Source organism: Cyprinodon tularosa, unplaced genomic scaffold (assembly GCF_016077235.1).
Source record: "Cyprinodon tularosa strain WSP-4 unplaced genomic scaffold, ASM1607723v1 ctg199, whole genome shotgun sequence".
Lineage (NCBI taxonomy): Eukaryota > Metazoa > Chordata > Actinopteri > Cyprinodontiformes > Cyprinodontidae > Cyprinodon > Cyprinodon tularosa.
The window spans coordinates 83,541-104,028 of record NW_024038729.1 but is presented as its reverse complement, the minus strand read 5'-3'; the positions used below and the strand labels follow the sequence as shown (position 1 = coordinate 104,028).

General features: G+C 40.7%; 2 protein-coding genes across 3 annotated transcripts in view; one reads left to right on the top strand and one right to left on the bottom strand.

Annotated features, from left to right (window-relative positions):
• Positions 1-9,887, bottom strand: part of egln1a (egl-9 family hypoxia-inducible factor 1a) — a 31,097-nt gene extending 21,210 nt beyond the window's left edge. For both annotated transcript variants that reach the window (XM_038284127.1, XM_038284128.1), the window contains exon 1: positions 8,969-9,887. In XM_038284127.1, coding sequence (XP_038140055.1) covers positions 8,969-9,643 — 675 coding nt within the window. In that variant the 5' untranslated portion in view covers positions 9,644-9,887. The remainder of the gene's footprint in view (positions 1-8,968) is intronic.
• Positions 9,888-11,168: 1,281 nt separating this feature from the next.
• On the top strand, positions 11,169-20,381 carry tsnax (translin-associated factor X). Its single transcript, XM_038284043.1, has 6 exons — positions 11,169-11,484; positions 12,450-12,539; positions 12,628-12,742; positions 14,637-14,767; positions 18,807-18,928; positions 19,828-20,381. Exons 1-6 carry the CDS (start codon positions 11,469-11,471, stop codon positions 20,203-20,205), a joined length of 852 nt encoding a protein of 283 aa, XP_038139971.1. The 5' UTR covers positions 11,169-11,468; the 3' UTR covers positions 20,206-20,381.
• The last annotated feature ends 107 nt before the right edge of the window (positions 20,382-20,488 follow it).

Here is a 20,488-nt window from a genome sequence, read left to right as displayed (position 1 = left end):
TCCATTAGTTCCTGAATCCTGGTACATAAAAACATCATCACAGCATGGTGTTACCGCTATTTTTCACTTTAAAGGTTAGTCATGTGATGAGTGGAGCCTGGTTTGCTCCAAACATGCTGCCTGGCATTCAATCTTTGTTTCATGTGATCACAGATTCTTGGTCAACCTCAGACTGACATTCTTCAGCTCTAGGAAGAAATGGTCCTTCTGGTTCCAAACCTCTTCTATTTGAAAATGGAGGCCACTGTGCTCACTGTGACTTTTGAAAACAGCAGAACTTTTCCTGTACATCTCGCCCTCTTTAAGGGGGGCAAATTGAGGGCCTCTGTGATATGAAAGTTGTGTTTCTGTAATTTCTGAAATTGAAATTGTATTGCCAATAGAACTTTATATTTTGTCAAGCTGACAGCAGTTAACCTCTTCTGGCCAATTTATGCTTCTGACGCATAGCCCAAGCAACAGTCAAGTCTGTCTCTGTGAGTGACCGCGCCCCCCCCAGCAGAAATTCAGCAACCGTCAATTCTGAGTTTTTTCTCTGAATTCTGACTTTAATCTCAAAATTCTGACTTTAATCTCAGAATTCTGACTTTTCTCAGACAGAAAAAAGTCAGAATTCTAAGATTAAAGTCAGAACTCTGACTTTTTTTCCCATACTAAACTGAAATAAAATTTAAAAATCAGTTAACCTTTTTTTTTTCCAGTGGCCCTAATCCTCTTCCGTACATTACAAGTAACACCAAGAAGTAATTAAATGACTTTTTCAAAGAATACTAAATCGAGTTACCAACAATGTTATGTGGCGCTGTTAATCCCTTCACCAAAACAAAATAAACACTATTAGTCTTAAAAAAAAGAAGATAAATCCTGTATTGGTCGATCTCTAGGAGCCTTCAGATTTCATCTCCTATTTTAAAAGATTGTAACCACTGTAGTTAAATAAAAAAAATTTTAAGCGTTAGACGTACACATTTAAGGAAACAACTCCCTATTATTAATCAATCACTTACTTTAGATTAGAATGCAGCAGACATGCAGATTAGTAAGGAGACCGCAACTCCCGCACACCCCCTCTCACACCGCCCTTTTGACTACAGTGCGGTGCGGCTCTGCGACTCCGGCAACAGGTCCGGAGATTTAACAGAAGTTCACTTGAGTTCACGTAACTTCACGCGATAACACGGCCCAAATAAAGGATTTTTTCGAGAGCTTGTTGCGGAGGGCTCCGGCACGCCGCAAGGATAGCTTTCTTGCGGAATTTTCTGCAGCGCCGGACCCCAGGCTCACACCGACTCCGGTCTTACCGTTGCGGTGCGGTGGGTGCGGCGCCGCAGTGATTCCAAGTCATTAAAAAGACGTAAACCTCTCTCACCGGCTGCTGAGCTGTCCGGCTGCGGTTACCGAGACACTCCAGCGCTGCAGAAAATTCCGCAAGAAAGCTATCCTTGCGGCGTGCCGGAGCCCTCCGCAACAAGCTCTCGCAAAAATCCTTTATTTGGGCCGTGTTATCGCGTGAAGTTACGTGAACTCAAGTGAACTTCTGTTAAATCTCCGGACCTGTTGCCGGAGCCGCAGAGCCGCACCGCACCGTAGTCAAAAGGGCGGTGTGAGAGGGGGTGTGCGGGAGTTGCGGTCTCCGTCGGCTCTGTAACCGCACCGGAGCCAGTGTGAGCAAGGGGGGAGTGTCTCGGTAACCGCAGCCGGACAGCTCAGCAGCCGGTGAGAGAGGTTTACGTCTTTTTAATGACTTGGAATCACTGCGGCGCCACACCCACCGCACCGCAACGGTAAGACCGGAGTCGGTGTGAGCCTGGGGTGAGTTTTTCACCCGCGCTAAAAAAAAACCAAAAAACAATGGGAGTGGTGCAGGAGTCATTCTGAATGGGAGCGGGATGAGAGTGGGCGTAATTTCACCAGGAGTGGGACGGGACAGGATTTAGATTTCTACTCTGGCCCGGGATCGGGACGGGACACAATTTTTTTCTGTGGGAGTGGGATGGGACAGGAGTGAAAATCCACTCCCGTATCAGTCTCTAATGCAGATGCAGCAAGCGTGTGTTGATTTACTGTTGAATTCCCACAAACACATCAGGCAGGTTTTAGCTATTAGAAATACATTTATTTCTGAACAGGGCTTCGACTATTACTTCTAGGGCTGGGTAAAAAAAAAAAATAATAATAAAAACAAATCGATTTAATCAATTTTGAAGCGATTCCTTTACATTTTTGAAAAATCGATGTCTAGGAAATGAGATCGATTCGTTTTAAAGTGACGCGCGTGAAGTTCACATTCAAATGAGCAGGAAAGATGCAGTCAAGGTGACTTCAAGACAGACAGCTGCAAATATAGGTTGACTGAAGAAATTAACAAATTAGGGCTGACCAGCAAACACCCTGTAGTTGTTACAAAATACGCTGCAAGTATGGTTTGTTAGGTGAAGATAATGCAGCTCATGCATGTCTGCTGTGTCCCCGCTGTTTCACATCTGCTTGCTCGAGTGAGGCTTCACTTTTTCACTTTTTACAAACAAGTTTGCACTTTTGAGACAGTTTTGTTCACATCTCAAGTTTAAACTGTCCGATTTACAAGTTTGCACTTTGTGTTTAATATGACAGGAAAAAAATAAAATACGAGTATTTTAAAATACAGTTGAACCACTTTCATTATTGTAGAAACAGATCGAAACAAAATGAATCAATTTAGAACTGTATGAATCAAAATCAAATCGATTCAGGATTTTTGCTAAAATACCCTAACCTGACAACAGCCAGATGCATGTCTCGCTCCGCCTACTGTAGCTCCACTCACATACATCTGGAACACCGCCATAGGAATTGCCTTTACTGAAGGCTGGGCCTTATCAAAACCCCTTGCATATGATTGGATAAGCCACTTGTCTGTCATCTTTATCGACGTGCTATTTCAACCACTCACACCGAAGCTAACCGGGACGCTGTGAGAGTGACGCAGGAAAAAAAAAAACAGAACAGCCGACATCTTGGATATAGCAACACTGGAATCAGCGCAATGTCGGTAAATGATCAATGTCGTTTGTGCCATGAAAATGTGCGGATAAAAGGCAACATTGTGCACGCTTCTCCACTACGTCACATCCAGGAAACATCCGCCCTGCGTCCTGATTGGCCAGACCATAAATTTGATTGGGGAAATCTCTTTCAATGAGCGATGTCCCAGATGTATGTGAGTGGAGCTAGGCGGAGCGAGACATGCATCTGGCTGTTGTCAGGTTAAAAATACCCAGCCCAGCTACTAAATTCAGCTGTTGACCATTTTTTGATTTGCCCCAATCAATCAATCAATCAATCAATAATATTACTAATAATAGGAAATAATGGATAGCCTGCTGGATAGGAGATTTGTTATACAATTCATGTAGAGATCCGTGTCTCCTCTCCAGACTGAAGCAGCGGTAGCAGGGGAACCAGATCAACATTCAGGGACATTACTGACTTTAACTGTACAGGTTTCAGTTCCCTAGTTGAAACACAAATTATATTTTTAGCCGATCAAAACGTTCCAACAAGCCAAGCACCTGAGAAATTCATCCAAGAACTCATTATGGAAACCTCCCCAATGAAGATAGAAGTCTTTATTTTGTGGTTTAAGAGCAATTTTCAGTCAGAAGTTTGAGTCACCGTCTCTGCCAGTAACCGACCCAAACCTGACCTCACAAGAGAAACCACTTGGAAAAGGCGTACGCATGACGCAGGCTTCTTGTAAACTACTCCTCCGACGTGACGGAAGATCAGTATACTCCACAAACAACAAACATGTTATTTGTAAAACCTTTAAGCTTCCTGATAACATTATATTGGACACAAAGCGGTAAACATACAGGATCTGCAGAGAAACAAACATGTCCAAATGTTTGTGGAATGCTATCAAGTGAGAAATGGAAACAGAAACAATGGCATTAAATAATTATTTGGGTCAAATCTTTCCCCTGTAGTCTCTTCCAATCTAAAATGTGCCGACATTGTTTTTTATCCCTTTGAGCCACTGATATTCATGACCCACGATTTATGCAAGTCATGCTGTTTTCTGCTGATAATACTCCGGCCGATTGTTTGCCAAAGCAATGAGAGCAGTATGCGAGGAAGTCAAATTTTCACTCAGCTTTTCGCCAAGTTAAATATCAAGTCAACAGAGCAACCTGGAATAATGACGCATGCTTATAGGGAACCATCTGGAGGGAAATAAAACTGGACAAAAGGAGCAGCATAATAAAGATAGTCGAAGCTCTAAGCCAGCACTGAATCAACAGATCAAAGATCAAATAACATCTAAAATTTGTTTAAAAAAAATAAACATTGACCACCTAAAGCTCAGGAACAAGGAAACCTAAAAAAAGCTTCTGTCAGAGTGAGATTTTTCCTTTAAACATCTTTGCAGACAAAAATAAAATATAGAAGGAGTTAATGAACTGAGTGTAATGTGTTAAACAACCCTTAGCCTCTTCTCACTTATGTCCTGCCTCTGTCCATACAGTTTTGTCCCCAGGAGAGGTGAAAGAGGAAAAGGCCGGGAGCTGCTCAGTTCCTCCCGGGTTTGTCTCATGCAACCAGGTCAAAATGACCAGATCTGGTTGAAGGAAGAGCTGCAGGTCACACGCAACAAAATGACCAAGGACAAGGAAATCTGGCCACTCATGCACTGGGATATCATCTAGAGTAATGATTCTCACTGTAACCACAACAAGAACAAAAACACCAATTGCATCATTTTCTCATACACATGTCTCAAAGCAACAGAAGTTGTGCAATGTGTTTTTTTTTTTTAGCCCAAGGGCAGGACTGAGACCGATAGAGCTGGCGTTTGAACCGGCAACCCTTGGGTCGCATAGCAAATGCCAGCATCCTGCATTTTTTTTTTTTATGGATGTTCTTGGTCTGTAATTGTGCATGCATCAAGTCTGTAAAACACACTTAATAAAAAAATCAATAACCAATGAGAAAAAAATCCCATTATGATGATGTTTCATATATTTTCTTACAAAGCAGGAAACAGCACGGATCAAATCAAATCAGATCTCCTTGGACTTCTCTTTTGTATTCTTTTATTCAGGGCGTTTGTGTTCACCTATAAAAATGCTATTTATACTTTTAAATCCTTAGCTCCTGGAATAACTTGGTTTTCCTACTTTATTTTACATATGTACATTTTGCCAATTGCAAAATGTGCATTCCATCGTCCCGTCTTAGGTATATTCAATTACTCATTGTGGTTGTGACCACAGAGAACCGTAGAGTCATATGCTAAAAACTAAAAGCTTAAAATGGTACAACCAAATAGCTCATTAAAAAGGAGTAGAAAAACAGATGCTGCTCTGGTATGAAATGTTAAAATCAAAAGCAATATCAGCCTCAACCAGTAGTTACGCACTTATCAGATAACCTGCGACTGACGCTGTTAATTTGACCTTGATCAGCCATGAACGGTAAGCTGCAGGTCAAATACTTTCATTTCTCCTTCTTAAATGTATCAAAACTGAAAAGCTGTGAAAATTCTGCAAAAAAAAAAAAATTCACATGGCAGATTGCAGCATATGCTAACATAAACCTTGAAATATTCCCCCGTTTTTTGTTAAACTATTACCTGTTTCAAGGAATCTGCAGAAAACCTTTCCTTTTAGGTTCAAGGTTGTTTGCATTAAAATTGCTAAATTAGTAAAAACTTTACAAATGTGGTAGATATATGTAAAGAAGAAAACTAGAATTATCTAAAAAGTTTGGACACTTAGGACAAAAGTATATCTGCTTAGCCTGGAACCAGCCTGGCGGTGAGCCTCTATTTAACCAAAGACAACATTTTAAAATAAATTACCATCATAGTATCAGTGTGTGCATTAATATTACAAGGAACTGTTTGGAGTTTTTGCATTATTTTCTAATCTTATCGTATTTTCTAATACTGTGGAGTAGAGACTGATATTTTTCGGGAAACCCACGGGTCACGGGATTCCCGTGGGATTCCCGTGGGATGGGAGTCAGTATTAGTAACGATCACGGGATTGGGACGGTACAGGATTAAACATTAACGGGAGCAGACGGGAGCGGGAGCAAACCAATAGTAACTTCCGCTCTGAGTTTTTCACCCGCGCTAAAAAACAACAAGAATGGGAGTGGTGCAGGAGCAGGAGTCATTCTGAATGGGAGCGGGATGGGAGTGGGAGTAATTTCACCAGGAGTGGGACGGGACAGGATTTAGATTTCTACTCTGGCCCGGGATCGGGAAGGGACACCATTTTTTTCTGTGGGAGTGGGACAGGACAGGAGGGAAAATCCACTCCCGTGTCAGTCTCTACTGTGGAGCTCTAATATAATACCTGGACATATATTGCTGTATATCTTATTTCAAAACCATTATTACCTTTTATTCAGTCATATTAAGTTTTATTGACCATGATGCTAGAACTTAAGCAGGAGGGGATTGGAACTTCATAATGATGAAACAGGAGTCAAATACAACTAATTTTGCAACATTTATTAATCCTTTATATTTACTCAACAGTAAATGTGCCAAAGTTCATAACAGCCTAATTATCACTTGACTGGCTTGCATCTTTGTTCAGCAGAAGAAATAAATCTTCTTACAGATTTACCTTACTTTATATCCTTCACCTTTAAGTTGTTATACAAAGATCTAGGTAATATATTTCTAATTGATCAGGCTGTGAGTCACGCCTACTCTGCTTTTGTTTTTTTTTTACAAATTCATCACAGAAATATCATTTTGAAAGATCGTTTTAGTGGTGGTGGAAATCCAGCTGAGTCAGAATTGACACACTTTCAACTGAAGGGACACATAATTGAGTCTAATAGGCAGAAAGAGATTATGTAGAGACGCATCAATCACTCAGACACACATATCACAATCTGCCAATTTTAACCTTAATCAGCTGCTCTAACTGTGAAATAACTGTGTCATTTCACTTATTAAATACAAAGCTAATATCTTACACCATCTTCAGCTTCTAAACACTGACCGACAGTTTTTGATAGAAACATCTGACATCTGCAACATGCTCCAATCAATATTTTTTTTCCTGATCCAACAGGATTAAAAGTCATATTATGAATATATGTTCTATTCATTACAAGAATAAAAAGTTGGATCATGTTATATGCTCACCTTGATAAGGTTGGATCTAGTGTTGCACTGATACCAGAATCGGACGGGGCCCAGATCCAGCACTAAGATGGTGGTATCAGTATCGGCGAGTACCAACAAATAGAGCACCGATACCATTTTGAAAGCCAAAAGTTTATTCAACTATTATCATCCATTCCAGGTATTCAATTAAAAGCTCTAATGGATTCCCTTTGTATTAAGGCTGATTTATACCTCCAAACCAGGTTGTCTGCGTGTGTCGCAGTGAACGCAAAGACGTCCCCGCCCCCTCCGCAGACACTCTGCGGCACCTCTCCCAAATTGTAGGTGACCACAGACAGGAGGCCTCTGATTGGTCAAATCTATGCCCGCTTGCCGGCTTGTTTTGTTTGTATGACCACCATTGCGGAAAGCAACTAGTGAAGTTGGACAAGCTAGAAGAGCGAGGTATGCGAGAAAGCTGGGAGCCTTTTTCCACCTGGATCCCTGCTCTTTTTCGCCGCCATGTCCCTCCATTGTCAGACAGACTTGCCCCCACTTCCTCAGCCATATCTAGACCCACAGCATATAGCGCAAACCACGCTCAAAATTGAGCATAAATCAAAAATGTCTGCATCAAGCTCACTGCGACACACTGCTGCGTTACTAACGGCGTTACCTTTTTTTACTAACGAGTAATCTAACCAATTACTTTGACTGTAACTATAACGCAGTTACCATTGCCGACACCCCGTTACTGCACGTTCCAGATGGAAAGCTGCGTTTCCCCATCAGATACGGTTTCCCCTGCATCTCCGCACAGCGCAGGTGGCACGATTCACCACACAAGCGACAGGAAACGCGCATTCTCCCTAAAGGCGCGTAACAATCAAATGTTAGCCTATATGGAGAAAGGAAGAAATTGGACGGACGTTGCAGTATCTATAACAACCCAAACACACAGCATTTCAGAATTAGTCATCCCCAGTTATTAACTTCATACACTCACCAGATCTGAGCGCCCTGTTAAAAAACGTCACACCCATGAGTAGAGGTAATGAAGCCTGATGATATTTACACTGCATCAGATACCGTTCCCCCCGATGTTAAGCAGGGGGAACTTTGACGGGTTTATAGGCCTGTCAGATAGCGTTCCCCCCTGATGTCATTTATGTTGAGTTGCAAAACTCTCTGCAGGTACTTCTCTTTATCGTCCGCTCTATTCAGCTGGCTTTTGAAACACACAGCGAGAAGGTGGGGGCCGGTTGGTGAGGGTTACGGGGGCGAGAAACGCAAAAGTAACGCAATAGTTACTTTTACTAGTTTCTTTTACTGTGGAGTAACTCAGTTACTAGTTACTTCTCCCAAAAAGTAACTATAACTAATTAGTTTTTCAAAGTAACGTTCCCAACACTGATTATTTTACATCCAAGCAGTGTGCAGTTCTTCCAGATGGTATCGGTCGATACTGCACAGCCAGGTATCGGGGCCAAAAAAGTGGCATCGGTGCAACACTAATTAGATCCTTAAAACCCAAATATCTAATCTAAATCAGTATATTAATGAAAAGTGGTCTGAGCCAAATAAAAAAAGATGTGTATCTTATGGTTATTTGACTTTATACCTTTGTTGTTTTAGCTTTAGATAAAGTATTTCTGTTTGTTTTTGTGTTTCGAGTTATTCCTGATTTACTGGTGTTTTTGTGCAAATCTATTAAGACTCAGAAATGTTGAATGGGGCTCTCTGGGGTCTCTGTGCAAAAGGTGAATCAGATGAATGAGGCGCTCAGGTGGGCAGGAGTCAAACTGAGAGTGATGATGCATTAGATGATGTTTTTTTTGTACCTACTGACATACTTACTTTAGTCCTTCCATTAATAGTGTAGTTCCCCAGATTGCCATTACAGTGTCTGATAAGGTCGTCCATCCGACTCATCAGGAAGCCGATCTTCTCGCAGCCAGGCTCTTTCCCCTCTATCCAGGTTATTTTGTCCCCTCGGATGTCTTTAGTGGAGTCGCTCTTTTGGCTGACCAGCTGGCCGTCTGTGAACCTGCCGGTCTTGTACAGACCCTTAACGTCCTCCAAAATGCCCAGTCCGGTCTCCGTCCCTAGGAAGTTGTCCACCACGCAGATGCCGCGCCTGTTCATACACGGGACGATGCACTCCATGGCCAGTTTCTGAGGGGAGAGGCTGCTCTGGCCATTCGGCGTGGTGGGGGTGTTGGAGCCCACTTCTCCCGGTCCATCCTTGTGAGCAGGTGCTTCTGTGTTTAAATGTTGGGGTGAGGTTGCAGAATCCGCTCCACTCTGTTCTCGATGCTTCTTGCCTTCTCCGTCTCCAGGCTTCTGTTTCGGAATAAGAGACCTATCCACCTCCTTACAAACCAGCTTGTGTTTCTTCCAGTCCTGTTTCTGGTGCTCTTTGCTGCAGTAGAAGGAGCTCCGGCACCGACCGCACTTTAAGAGGTTCTCCATTTTCCCACAAAGTTCACAGTATTGTCGTTCACGCTCCAGGTCGCTCTGTTGCTTCTCCATGTTGGGAGGCTGCAGCGGCGGTGTACTGCGCCTTTAAGTCCGATCCTTCACACGCGCCCTGCTGCTAACCGTCAACTTTGGAAAAAGACCCGCTACCTCGCTGCGCCGAGCGAAACGGGGGAATTAAACTCAGAAAGTCGGCATTTTGCTGCACTCATTCCGTCACCGCGCGTTCTATCAGAGGAGGGAAACTATAATGTGTTCCCACGGGCGATTATTGAGAGATGGGTCGTGGTCTTCTGGAGACATTGTTGCTTTTGCTCTGCTGCATGTCGCAGCTACGTGTGTAATGTTTGTTACTGGCTCAGCCCACCGTGACATAGGAAAACAAGCCACTCCCCCCTAGTGTTGGCTTCATGAATATCGGACAAATTAACTTTTGAAATATATATATTGAACAAAAGACATTAATTCACACTTTCAAGTAGGAATCTCTACGGAAGAGGATTAGGGCCACTGAAAAAATAAAAAAGTTAACTGATTTTTAAATATTTGGGGGGTAAAGGTCAGAATTCTGAGATTAAAGTCAGAATTCTGACTTTTCCCCCCCAAATATTTAAAAATCAGTTAACTTTTTTATTTAATCTCAGAATTCAGATTTTTTTCTTAGAATTCTAACTTTAACCTCAGAATTCTGACTTTTCTCTCAGAATTCTGACTTTAATCTAAGAATTCTCACTGAATTCTGACAGCTAACAAACATGTTCACATCAAGCTGTTGCCATGTCAACAAGCTCTTTTGTTTTAATCACCTTCTGCTCCTCCATCAATGAAATAGCATCACCGGGAACCCCTCGGGCACGTAAAAAGTTGCCTAATTTCGTTATTTTCCACCAATGTGTTACTGGCCTTCCCAAACAACGGACATCTTTGTCAGTGAAGCTGAGTGCTCTCACATCTCTTCCTTCATTGTGCCCATCTACATTAGGATCCATAATTCTGAGATTAAAATCAGACTTTTGAGATTAAAGTCAGAATTCTAAGAAAAAAGTCAGAATTCTGAGATTAAATTCAGAATTCTGAGAAAAAAGTCAGAATTCTAAGAAGAAAGTCAGAATTCTGAGATTAAAGTCAGAATTCTTAGAAAAAAGTCAGAATTCTAAGAAGAAAGTCATAATTCTGAGATTAAAGTCAGAATTCTGAGAAGAAAGTCAGAATTCTGAGATTAAAGTCAGAATTCTGAGAAGAAAGTCAGAATTCTGACATCTTCCAGATATTAAATTAAAACAATATTTAGCTGCATTTTATATGATTAGTCACATTCAGATGTATTATATGTGCGCTTTGAAATTGACTTTGTTCTCCAGGGTTTAAAAAGAAGTTATTCAAAATAAAATCAAAATAAAAAAACAGGAAAAAACACAAAAATAGGACTAAATAAAAACCAAACGCAAAGCACAAAGCTGCACTGAGCTGAGCTATATCAAAGTACCAAACTATGAAATATATTGCAAATATGCAAGCTGAGGTTAAAAACACCCAGTGGTACTACATTTCCCATGATGCACTGCTCCGCCTTTTGCTGTTACGCATGTAAACAGCGCAGAAGCCCCGTGGATGCCGCATGAACGCCTGCTACCAAGAAACAAGTAGCCTAAATTAATCTGCCTCGAAGTGTAATTTAAATGTTTTTTCGACCAAGGAAGATGTTAGTGATTGAAATAAAGAGTTTTTCTCTTTAGGAAAACCTGCAGAAAGTAAAAAACTACTGGTTTTATTTTCTTTGGAGCATCGAAGACCAAAGCTAATCGACATTTTTTTTTCGACTCTCTAGAGGCGACATTTTTTTTAGTAAAAAAATATATAAACTACAACCGCTGAAAGGATGAATAAGCGAGAAGGTAAGTCCAGATACATCCGGTTTTTAGATTAGTATTATTAAGATTTCCAGAATAAACTGCTTTATTATCTAAAGCTAAACATCCATGTTTTTGTTATTTTTATCACTAGCTAACTTCAGCCATGGATGTTTAACTGTCCTTGTTACTAATCTAATCTACTGTCATTTCAGGTCAGGGTTAAATCCTTTAGTCAATTTTAAATTAATGAGACTGACCAGAGAGTCTACAACCAGACTGTAATGAGACACAACAACAACAATAAGTTGTGCAATGTATAATGTGCAATTTACTACTTGATACCCTCTGCAATAAACTGTTTCTATATATTTGAGACTATATATATATATATATATATATATATATAGATCAAGATTTTGCATTTCTGTTAATCTGCTCTATCCAAAACTCTTCAAGTGGAAAAGTTTTAGTTTCACCTGGTTTTAATTTTGCAAAACAAATCTTTAAGGAACCTTTTTTCTATCTGCTTATTAAATCGATTATTTGAGAAAATAAATGACAGATTAATCGATTTGCAAATAGATCTTTAGTTGCAGTCCTCGTTCCGGCTTACTTTCATCTGTTATCGTTTTTCTAATCCAGACAGTCCTTTGTGAGTGCAGTATTGCACAGATTGAGATTAAGATAAATGCTTGAATCCACCTTAAAGCTGAGAGGAAGAATCTCCACCATTAAAGAAAACCAGGCTCTTATCCCTCACATGTATTTACTGAAATCTATGTAAAGTGGGGCCTCCAGCATGGGAGTATAAACAGCCTCAAATTGTGGATATAGATAGAAATTTGAAAGTGATGAAGATGTATGTTTTTCAGGCTGGTGTTGAACAGTGCTGGCTTACAGGGTTTATTCTGTAATTCTCCCTTGATGTCAGAAAAGTATTTTAAAAAGAGGCAATGAGTTCCAGAAGTGGTTATAATCTTAAACCCCTTGTGTCTGCATTGTGTCAGGTGAAGGTTGGTCACGGAGAAATGTTGAAGCTGCACAGGAGCATGATGTGCATGCCAACCCATCCTCGCCAGTCGTTGCTGCATTTAAAGGTCACTACATCTTTAGCAGTTCCACACAACTGTTTGATGACTTTATATCTTTTTTATAAATTAAGATTAAAACTTTGTGTCTTTAAAGTTTTCCAACAGGAGCTGGACACCAAACACGACAAATATGAACGCCTTGTTAAAATCAGTCGGGACGTCACCATCGAAAGCAAGAGGACCATTTTTCTTTTGCACAGAGTGACCAAGTAGGTGTTCAATTATTTATATTTTTTGTTATCTACATTTTCTCCTTGTTTTCCCTCATATTACAGAAAACAGCTAGCCTGGTAAACCAGACTAAATGTGACATTAATTGTGTACTTTAGTCTGGCCCTGATGAATGAGACATCGGAAGATTGTTGATGAGAACAACCCGTTGTTTTTCAAACCATGTCTGTCCCTATTGGCCAACGCTCTGACCAATGAGCGCAACTGACTGTGACGTAGTAAGCACGACAGAAAGCTGGTGGGGGAGTGTAAACAGCTTGTCAGTAAAACTTCTTAAAAATTACTGAGCATAGAGCCTCTTCCTGCTCACGTTTAAACGAAAACCCCAAGTCTAATCCTTCCAAAACTTGATTCCAAAGCTGAGTCAAAAATCACCATCAGAGCCAGCGGTCCTTCACACACGGCTATGTTGAGAGAGGGCTGCTGCAGACGGGCTGCAGTTAGCCCTGGTTGCCGTTAGCCTCGGAGGTCCGCTGCTGCGGTCCTCTCAACTTCAGAAATGATTTTTTTAATTATGCATTAAACCAGTAAATGGGCCATATAGTGATGCTTTAAAGTATAATATTCTCGTCTCAAATGATCTTAAAACGTACTTTTATTGAACAACAGAAAGAGAACTTTTAACTTTCGATAGAGCGCTCCATTGAAAGCTGCTGCGGCAGTTCATGCTGCTGTTCAATAGTTGTTGCCATCTTCCTTGTTGTGCTTTCTCCAGTGTCGTGCAGCTTTGTTGTCACGCCCTCAAATCCCCGCCCGCTTTGCATCCAGAAATTCAGAACACAACTCTGTGTTGTGATTGGCCCGCCAGTTCTAGGGCCTGGGGCATTGATCGAGGCTAGACCAAACTCGCAGGCAAAAATTATTTCGGCCGCTGGCTGGTGGGGCTAGTTTACTAGGCTAGAAAACAGCAGCTTTTATTTAAACATTTGGTTTGCATATTCATTTGCATCAGAATTCTTTATTATACCCTTATGAGTATACAAGGTAGCACCTATTTCTTCTTATCCTCCACCAACTTGACGGCGAATTCTGCGTTATGTACATCTTTCACTAAGCTGTAAAATCAGGTAATATAACTTTGTAAAATTCTAAAATTTTCCAAGATAATGACCAAAGAAATTGAGCCACTTTTAAAAGAAGAAATGTAGTTTTAACGAAGATGGCAGATGATTTGAATTCATTGTTGTTTTACTAAAAGACAAAATTTTTATTTCTTTTTTTTAAAGCTAAAGTGTGTAATAATTACAGGGATGTAATAAAATGTAATATATATTTGACATAAGTATGTTGTATATTGTCTTCTATGAACAGAGGGTCTCAATCTGTCAGTTTGTGTTGCCTTAGAAAATTCTAAATATTGATAACATAGTAGCTGGTCACGCATTTATGGAGGCAGACATCTTTGCGCTATGGCAGCTCAGAGCTGACAAACTAGTGACTGTAGTGATCGCAGTTACGCTCAAATGTGATTGTGGAAAGGTAGGCTCATATAAAATTTATAGAATAATAAAATACCTTTTATAAAATTATCTATGAAAATAAACCTCATTACTTGACCAGATCGGTAATGCAGTCGTTGCAGAAGGCATTTTGCACCATGAAGGTCTCCCTATTGTCAGAGTGTTAGAGGAGATGGGGGGGGGGGCAGATCATATCGCTGCAGTCTGACCATTAGATGTTGCTGAAAATGACATGCTTTATATATATATTTTAGTTTAACCTTTGTGATTCAAACTTTTATTTCTAATAGAGCCCACTGGCCGGCAGATTCTCATGCACCAACAGCTGTTATTATAAAAGTGTTTAGTTTGTATGCATAGTAACGTCAACCAGCTCTAATTTCTATGTTGTTTTCTCTCTTTGTGTGTAAAGTGTCCCTGATGTTGAGGCTGTTCTGAATGAGGCTGAGGGCAAACTGGATGCTGTCAGACAGAAGATTGGTCTCATTGCTGAGGAGCTGAGAGGAGAGGATATCTATCAGTTTCACCGAGCTTTCACTCCAGGTGAGCTGTCAGAGATTGATGACCCTGCGAGAGCTTAACGATTTCATTCGCATTCTGGAGTACTAGATGTGGTAGCTTAGATGTGATCGGAAAAAAAAACTTCACAGAAGTTCTACTTTAAATAGTTTAAAGTTCTACTTAGTTTAATAGTTCTACTTTAAATGTTTTAGTCTCCTGATAGACACAAAATTCTTTTTAAAATCTCCTGCTATTTCAAAAAGCTGACGGGAACTTGTAATGGCCCACAGCACCACAGAACCTCCACCATTCTTTTCCAAATATTTACAACAATTTGGTATGTTGATGGCCTCTTAGGGCTGATTTGCATGCAGGCTGTTTTCTGACCAGCCCAAGTCTTTTTAAAAGTAGACATGAAGTCTGCTGCATTTGGATATAAACATTAATGGGAGTGAGATTGAGTTGTTATCTAGCAGCTGGGAAGGGTTTTTTTTTTTTTTTAGATTGTTGCCACTCAGGGAATCAGTGGAACCTCTTTCAGGACGTGACTAGTGGCACTTTCTACCAATTACTTGTTTCATTTTTTTTATCTTATTAAATGGTGACTGGACGAGATTATGGGTTCCCCTGATAATCTTTGCTGTAAAAGAAATCCCCAGGCTTACAGTGGTGTGAAAAAGTGTTTGCCCCCTTCCTCGTTTCCTGTTTTTTTTGCATGTTTGTCACACTTAATGGTTTCGGAACATCAAACCAATTTAAACAATAGTCAAGGACAACACAAGTAAACACAAAATACAATTTGTAAATGAAGGTGTTTATTATCAAAGGAGAAAAAAAAATCCAAACCATCATGGCCCTGTGTGAAAAAGTGATTGCCCCCCTCATTAAAATATATTATAACTGTGGTTTTAAACAGCTGAGTTCAATTTTTCTAGCCACACCCAGGCCTGATTATTGCCACACCTGTTTTCAATCAAGACATCACTTAAATAGGAGCTGCCTGACACAGTAAAGTCCACCAAAAGATCCTTAAAAGCTACCCATCATGCCAAAGATCCAAAGAAATCCAGGAACAATTGAGAAAGAAAATAATTAAGATCTATCAGTCTGGAAAGGGTTAAAAAGCCATTTTCAAAGCTTTGGGAATCCAGCGAACCACAGTGAGAGTCATTATCCACAAATGGTGAAGACATGGAACAGTGGTGCACCTTTCCAGGTGTGGCCGGCCACCCAAAATTACCCCAAGAGCACAGAGACGACTCATCCAAGAGGTCACAAAAGACTCCACAACAGAGTCCAAAGAACTGCAGGCCTCACTTGCCTCAGTTAAGGTCAGCATTCATGCCTCCACCATCAGAAAAGACTGGGCATAAATGGCCTGCATGGCAGGGTTCCAAGAAGAAAACCACTGCTGAGCAAAAACAACATTAAAGCTCGTCTCAATTTTTCCAAAACACATCTTGATGATCCCAAAGACTTTTGGGAAAACATTCTGTGGACCGATGAGACAAAAGTGGAACTCTTTGGATGGTGTGTGTCCCATTACATTTGACGTAAAAGGAACACTGCATTTCAGAAAAAGAACATTATACAACAGTAAAATATGGAAGTGGTAGTGTGATGGTCTGGGGCTGTTTTGCTGCGTCAGGACCTGGAAGACTTGCTGTGATAAATGAAACTATGAATTCTGCTGTCTACCAAAAGATCTTGAAGGAGAATATCCGACCATCTGTTTGTGAACTCAAGCTGAAACGAACTTGGGTTCTGCAGCAGGACAATGATCCTAAACACACCAGTAAGTGCACCACTGAATGGCTGAAGAAAAACAAAATGAAGACTTTGGAGTGGCCTAGCCAAAGTCCTGACCTAAATCCTATTGAGATGTTGTGGTATGACCTTAAAAAGGCCGTTCATGCTGGAAAACCCTCTAATGTAACTGAATTAGAACAATTCTGCAAAGATGAGTGGGCCAAAATCCCTCCAGAGCACTGTAAAAGACTCATTGCAAGTTATCACAAACCCTTGGTTGCAGTTGTTGCTGCTAAGGGTGGCCCAACCAGTTATTAGGGTTTAGGGGGCAATCACTTTTTCACACAGCGCCATGATGGTTTGGATTTTTTTCTCCTTTAATAATAAACACTTTCATCTACAAATTGCATTTTGTGTTTACTTGTGTTGTCCTTGACTATTGTTTAAATTGGTTTGATGTTCCGAAAAACTTAAGTGTGACAAACATGCGAAAAAACAGGAAATGAGAAAGGGGGCAAACACTTTTTCACACCACTGTATGTAATGGGTCTGTTTTTTTTTTTTTTCAGGACCATCAGAGATATTGTGGCTAAATTTAAACACAATTACCACTGATAACACGGCGCTTTGATAAGCTTTTTTGCTCTACTAACGCTGTGAAACCACAAATGCTCTTTTCCCAGGATTCACCGCTTTGTGGTCAAACACTAATAAAAAAAACATCTACACAATAATTCATCATACTTTATAAATAGATATTTATATAATTAATCGAATATTAGGAACTATTTCTGCAGGTCAGATCCCAGAAGGCTACCACTAGATTCAGCCCTCAACTTTTCCACATGCTTTGCCAATAACATATCTCCTCTTTTCAGCTTGTTTTTCCCCTTAGTCATTGTTTATTAGTTCCACTGACCAAAGGTAATAGCTGCTTTAGAGCAAATAATATTAACAGCTCCTGGCTGAAAACTCAGGAACTGAACCTTGGCTGCTTGCCTCACAGCTTGTGTAACCCTTTGATGTCATATATCCTGTTCACTTCATACGCATCCTACTCTCCCCTGAAGTTTCAAGAGACAACTCTTTCTTTTGCAGGTTTGGCCTGCATATGTGCTACATATTACTAATCTAAACAGCTGTTTTCATTTAAAGCCTTACTTATTGTAGCATAGATCATATACATGTTAAATTAATATTTATGTAAATTTTTGCAATCCCTTCAGATCATCCGTCCATTTTTTTTCACTTTCTCCAACTTTCTTTCTGTCCATATGACCCTCCTAGTTAACCTAGTTATTACTTTAATAGGGTGTTCCATTTGTCTGCCCCCTTTACCCTTGTAGCTTCGCCTCGTCTGTTCCTGTTTGGCTGTGACTCAATCCTGTAGAGAAATATCTGTGCTGCTGCCATCAACACCTTTGTTATAGATGTCCAAGATTGGAATGTTTTTCAGTGTAGTCCTGTTTCTCTGACTGTGACTGGCTGGATGTGCTCTCTTCATCCTCTGGCATGGGAGTTGGCTCAGAGCTCGTCGGCCTGGCTGTGTTTCCTGGATGGTGCCGCCTTTTACAGCTGCTTTTTCTGTCTGATTCTGTCTCCTTGAACCCCAGTCGAACTCAGCAGATGGCCGCTCACACTGAGCCTGGTTCTGCTGGAGGTTTCTTCCTGTTAGGACAGATTTTTTCCTCTCCACTGTCGCTAAAAGCATGCTTAGTGTGAGGGATTGCATTTGAGTCAATGAGTCGATGCAATCAACTGGTTTTCCTAAGATAGAAAACTTTGAATCAATTTGATTGTATGATCTGGTTGAACTGTAAAGTGCCTCGAGATGACATGTGTTGTGAATCGGCGCTATAGAAATAAACTGAAATGAATTGAATTACGACACGTAAATAAAATCCAGGTCCTTCCTATTTAGTAAACACGGTCCATGTGTCCAGCTCCTTATTGCTCACAGCGGCTTTGAAGCCCGACTGGAGCTCCGAAAGTAAACTTCAGACACAACGGCTTCCGTCCTGCAATTATTTGATTATTGTTTACTCAGGAGCTGGAAACAAATGAGGGGTCATCTTAGCTGCTGCGAAAAAAAAGTCACCAAGGCTTCATTAAACAACAGAGGCAGGAAACATGATGATTATTTTTATCTTTGGTCTTCAATGCTCTAGCAGCAGGTAGTAGTTAACTGACACAATCGTGACCTTTTATCTTTTATAAATGCCACAATTTTCTGCATTGTTTATCTAAAATTTTCAGCAGCTCAGCCAATGAAATTACTTTAACTTTTTAAATGTCTTGTGTGGATTTATGATGGTTGTATTTAATGCTTCAGGAATTCAGGAGTACGTGGAAGCGGTGTCCTTCCTGCACTACATCCGTCATCGCAGCCTTATCAGCCTGGAGGAAATCAATGCAAGGCTCGTCTTCATGAGAACGGAGAACGGCGATCCTAAGGTGCGTTTGTCAGCAACATGGCAAAGGAGGAGTAAAATGCTTTCCACTGCATTCAGCCATTCGCACACAAACATTCACACACTGATGGTGGCAAGCTACCTGTATTCCCAGCTGGCCTCGGGCTCACTGAAACAAGGCTGCCAAACACTGGCGGCGCCATCAGTTGGCAGTAGGTGAGTTATTGACCGATGATGGAGCTGGGGTTCCAACCTGGGATCCTGCAGTTGCAGGATGAACTCCTACGCCACTATATTCATTTCCTCAGACAAGGCACTTCAAATAAAATCAGACTAAGTCCAATTGATACTATTTTATCTGTTCTTTTTATTTCAAGTAGGATAAAAGTTTGTGTTTTGCAAAACTCTTCATATCATTTAAAATTATTCAGGTTACATCATGTTAAAACCACAAACTTCAGTGTAATCTATTGGAATTTTATGTTCTATAAGAACATGAACTAGAGGGCGTATTTATGAAGAGAAATTAAGTATGTAGCTTTGAAAAAGTATTAAAAATGGAAACCGTTGCCTCAATTTCAGCTCAGCGTTTTTGGGTGATGTCTATTGTTTGTTTTTTCCATTCTTAACGGCAAAATATCTCAAGCTCCATATGATTAAATGGAGTGTGTATGAGTGTGGACTTAGACAACCTTAGACAAATTGTCATATATATCTACATTCATTTCCCTGAGATATTTAAAAATATGATGTTATTTTAAGCTGTTTCCCCCACACCTTTCTCCCAAATTGTCTTCTGTTTGTTTATTAATATTTCTTTATTAATGAACCTTTAAGTTAGGACATCACATGACTACTGAGTTATTTTCTTTTTAAGTTTAAGAAGTAAATAGTCTTGATAAAACATTTCATATAATTTTTGATTATTTTATTTCCTCTCAGGGCTCGGCTGAAGCCCCTCCTTTGGGCGCTCACGTTCTGACATTCCAGGTGACGCCGGCCGACTACCTGTTGGGCGTCGCCGACCTGACAGGGGAGCTTATGCGGCTGTGCATCGGCAGTGTCGGCAACGGCGACATAGACACGCCGTTCCAGCTCAGCCAGTTCCTGAGGCAGATCCACGACGGCTTCTCCTACATCGGGAACACGGGCCCGTACGAGGTCTCTAAGAAGCTCCACACGCTCCGACAGAGCCTGGGTAAAGTGGAGGACGCCTGCTACACGCTGCGCGTCCGCGGCTCCGAGATCCCCAAACACATGTTGGCCGACGTGTTCAGCAGCAGGACCACCCACATGGACACTGAGGAGGGAGTCGTTTAGTTAAACACCCTTCATAACCTTTGTTGTGTCCTTTTTCATTTAACGGGTTGACAGCTTTTCAAGTAATATGCTTGTAAATTTATAGCAACTGTTAGGAAAAGAAATCTGTTTTATTTGTTGAGATGTTGAATATTACTGCTGTTCTGCATTAATAAAAGTTCTGTTGTCCTCTCTCACCAACTTGCAGCTAATTTTTATTTATTTTTTTCCCTATTGTCTTTATCCATCACGCCTAAAGTTAGATCGTTATCTCCATTATCTGATAACACTGTGGAAGAGCAAA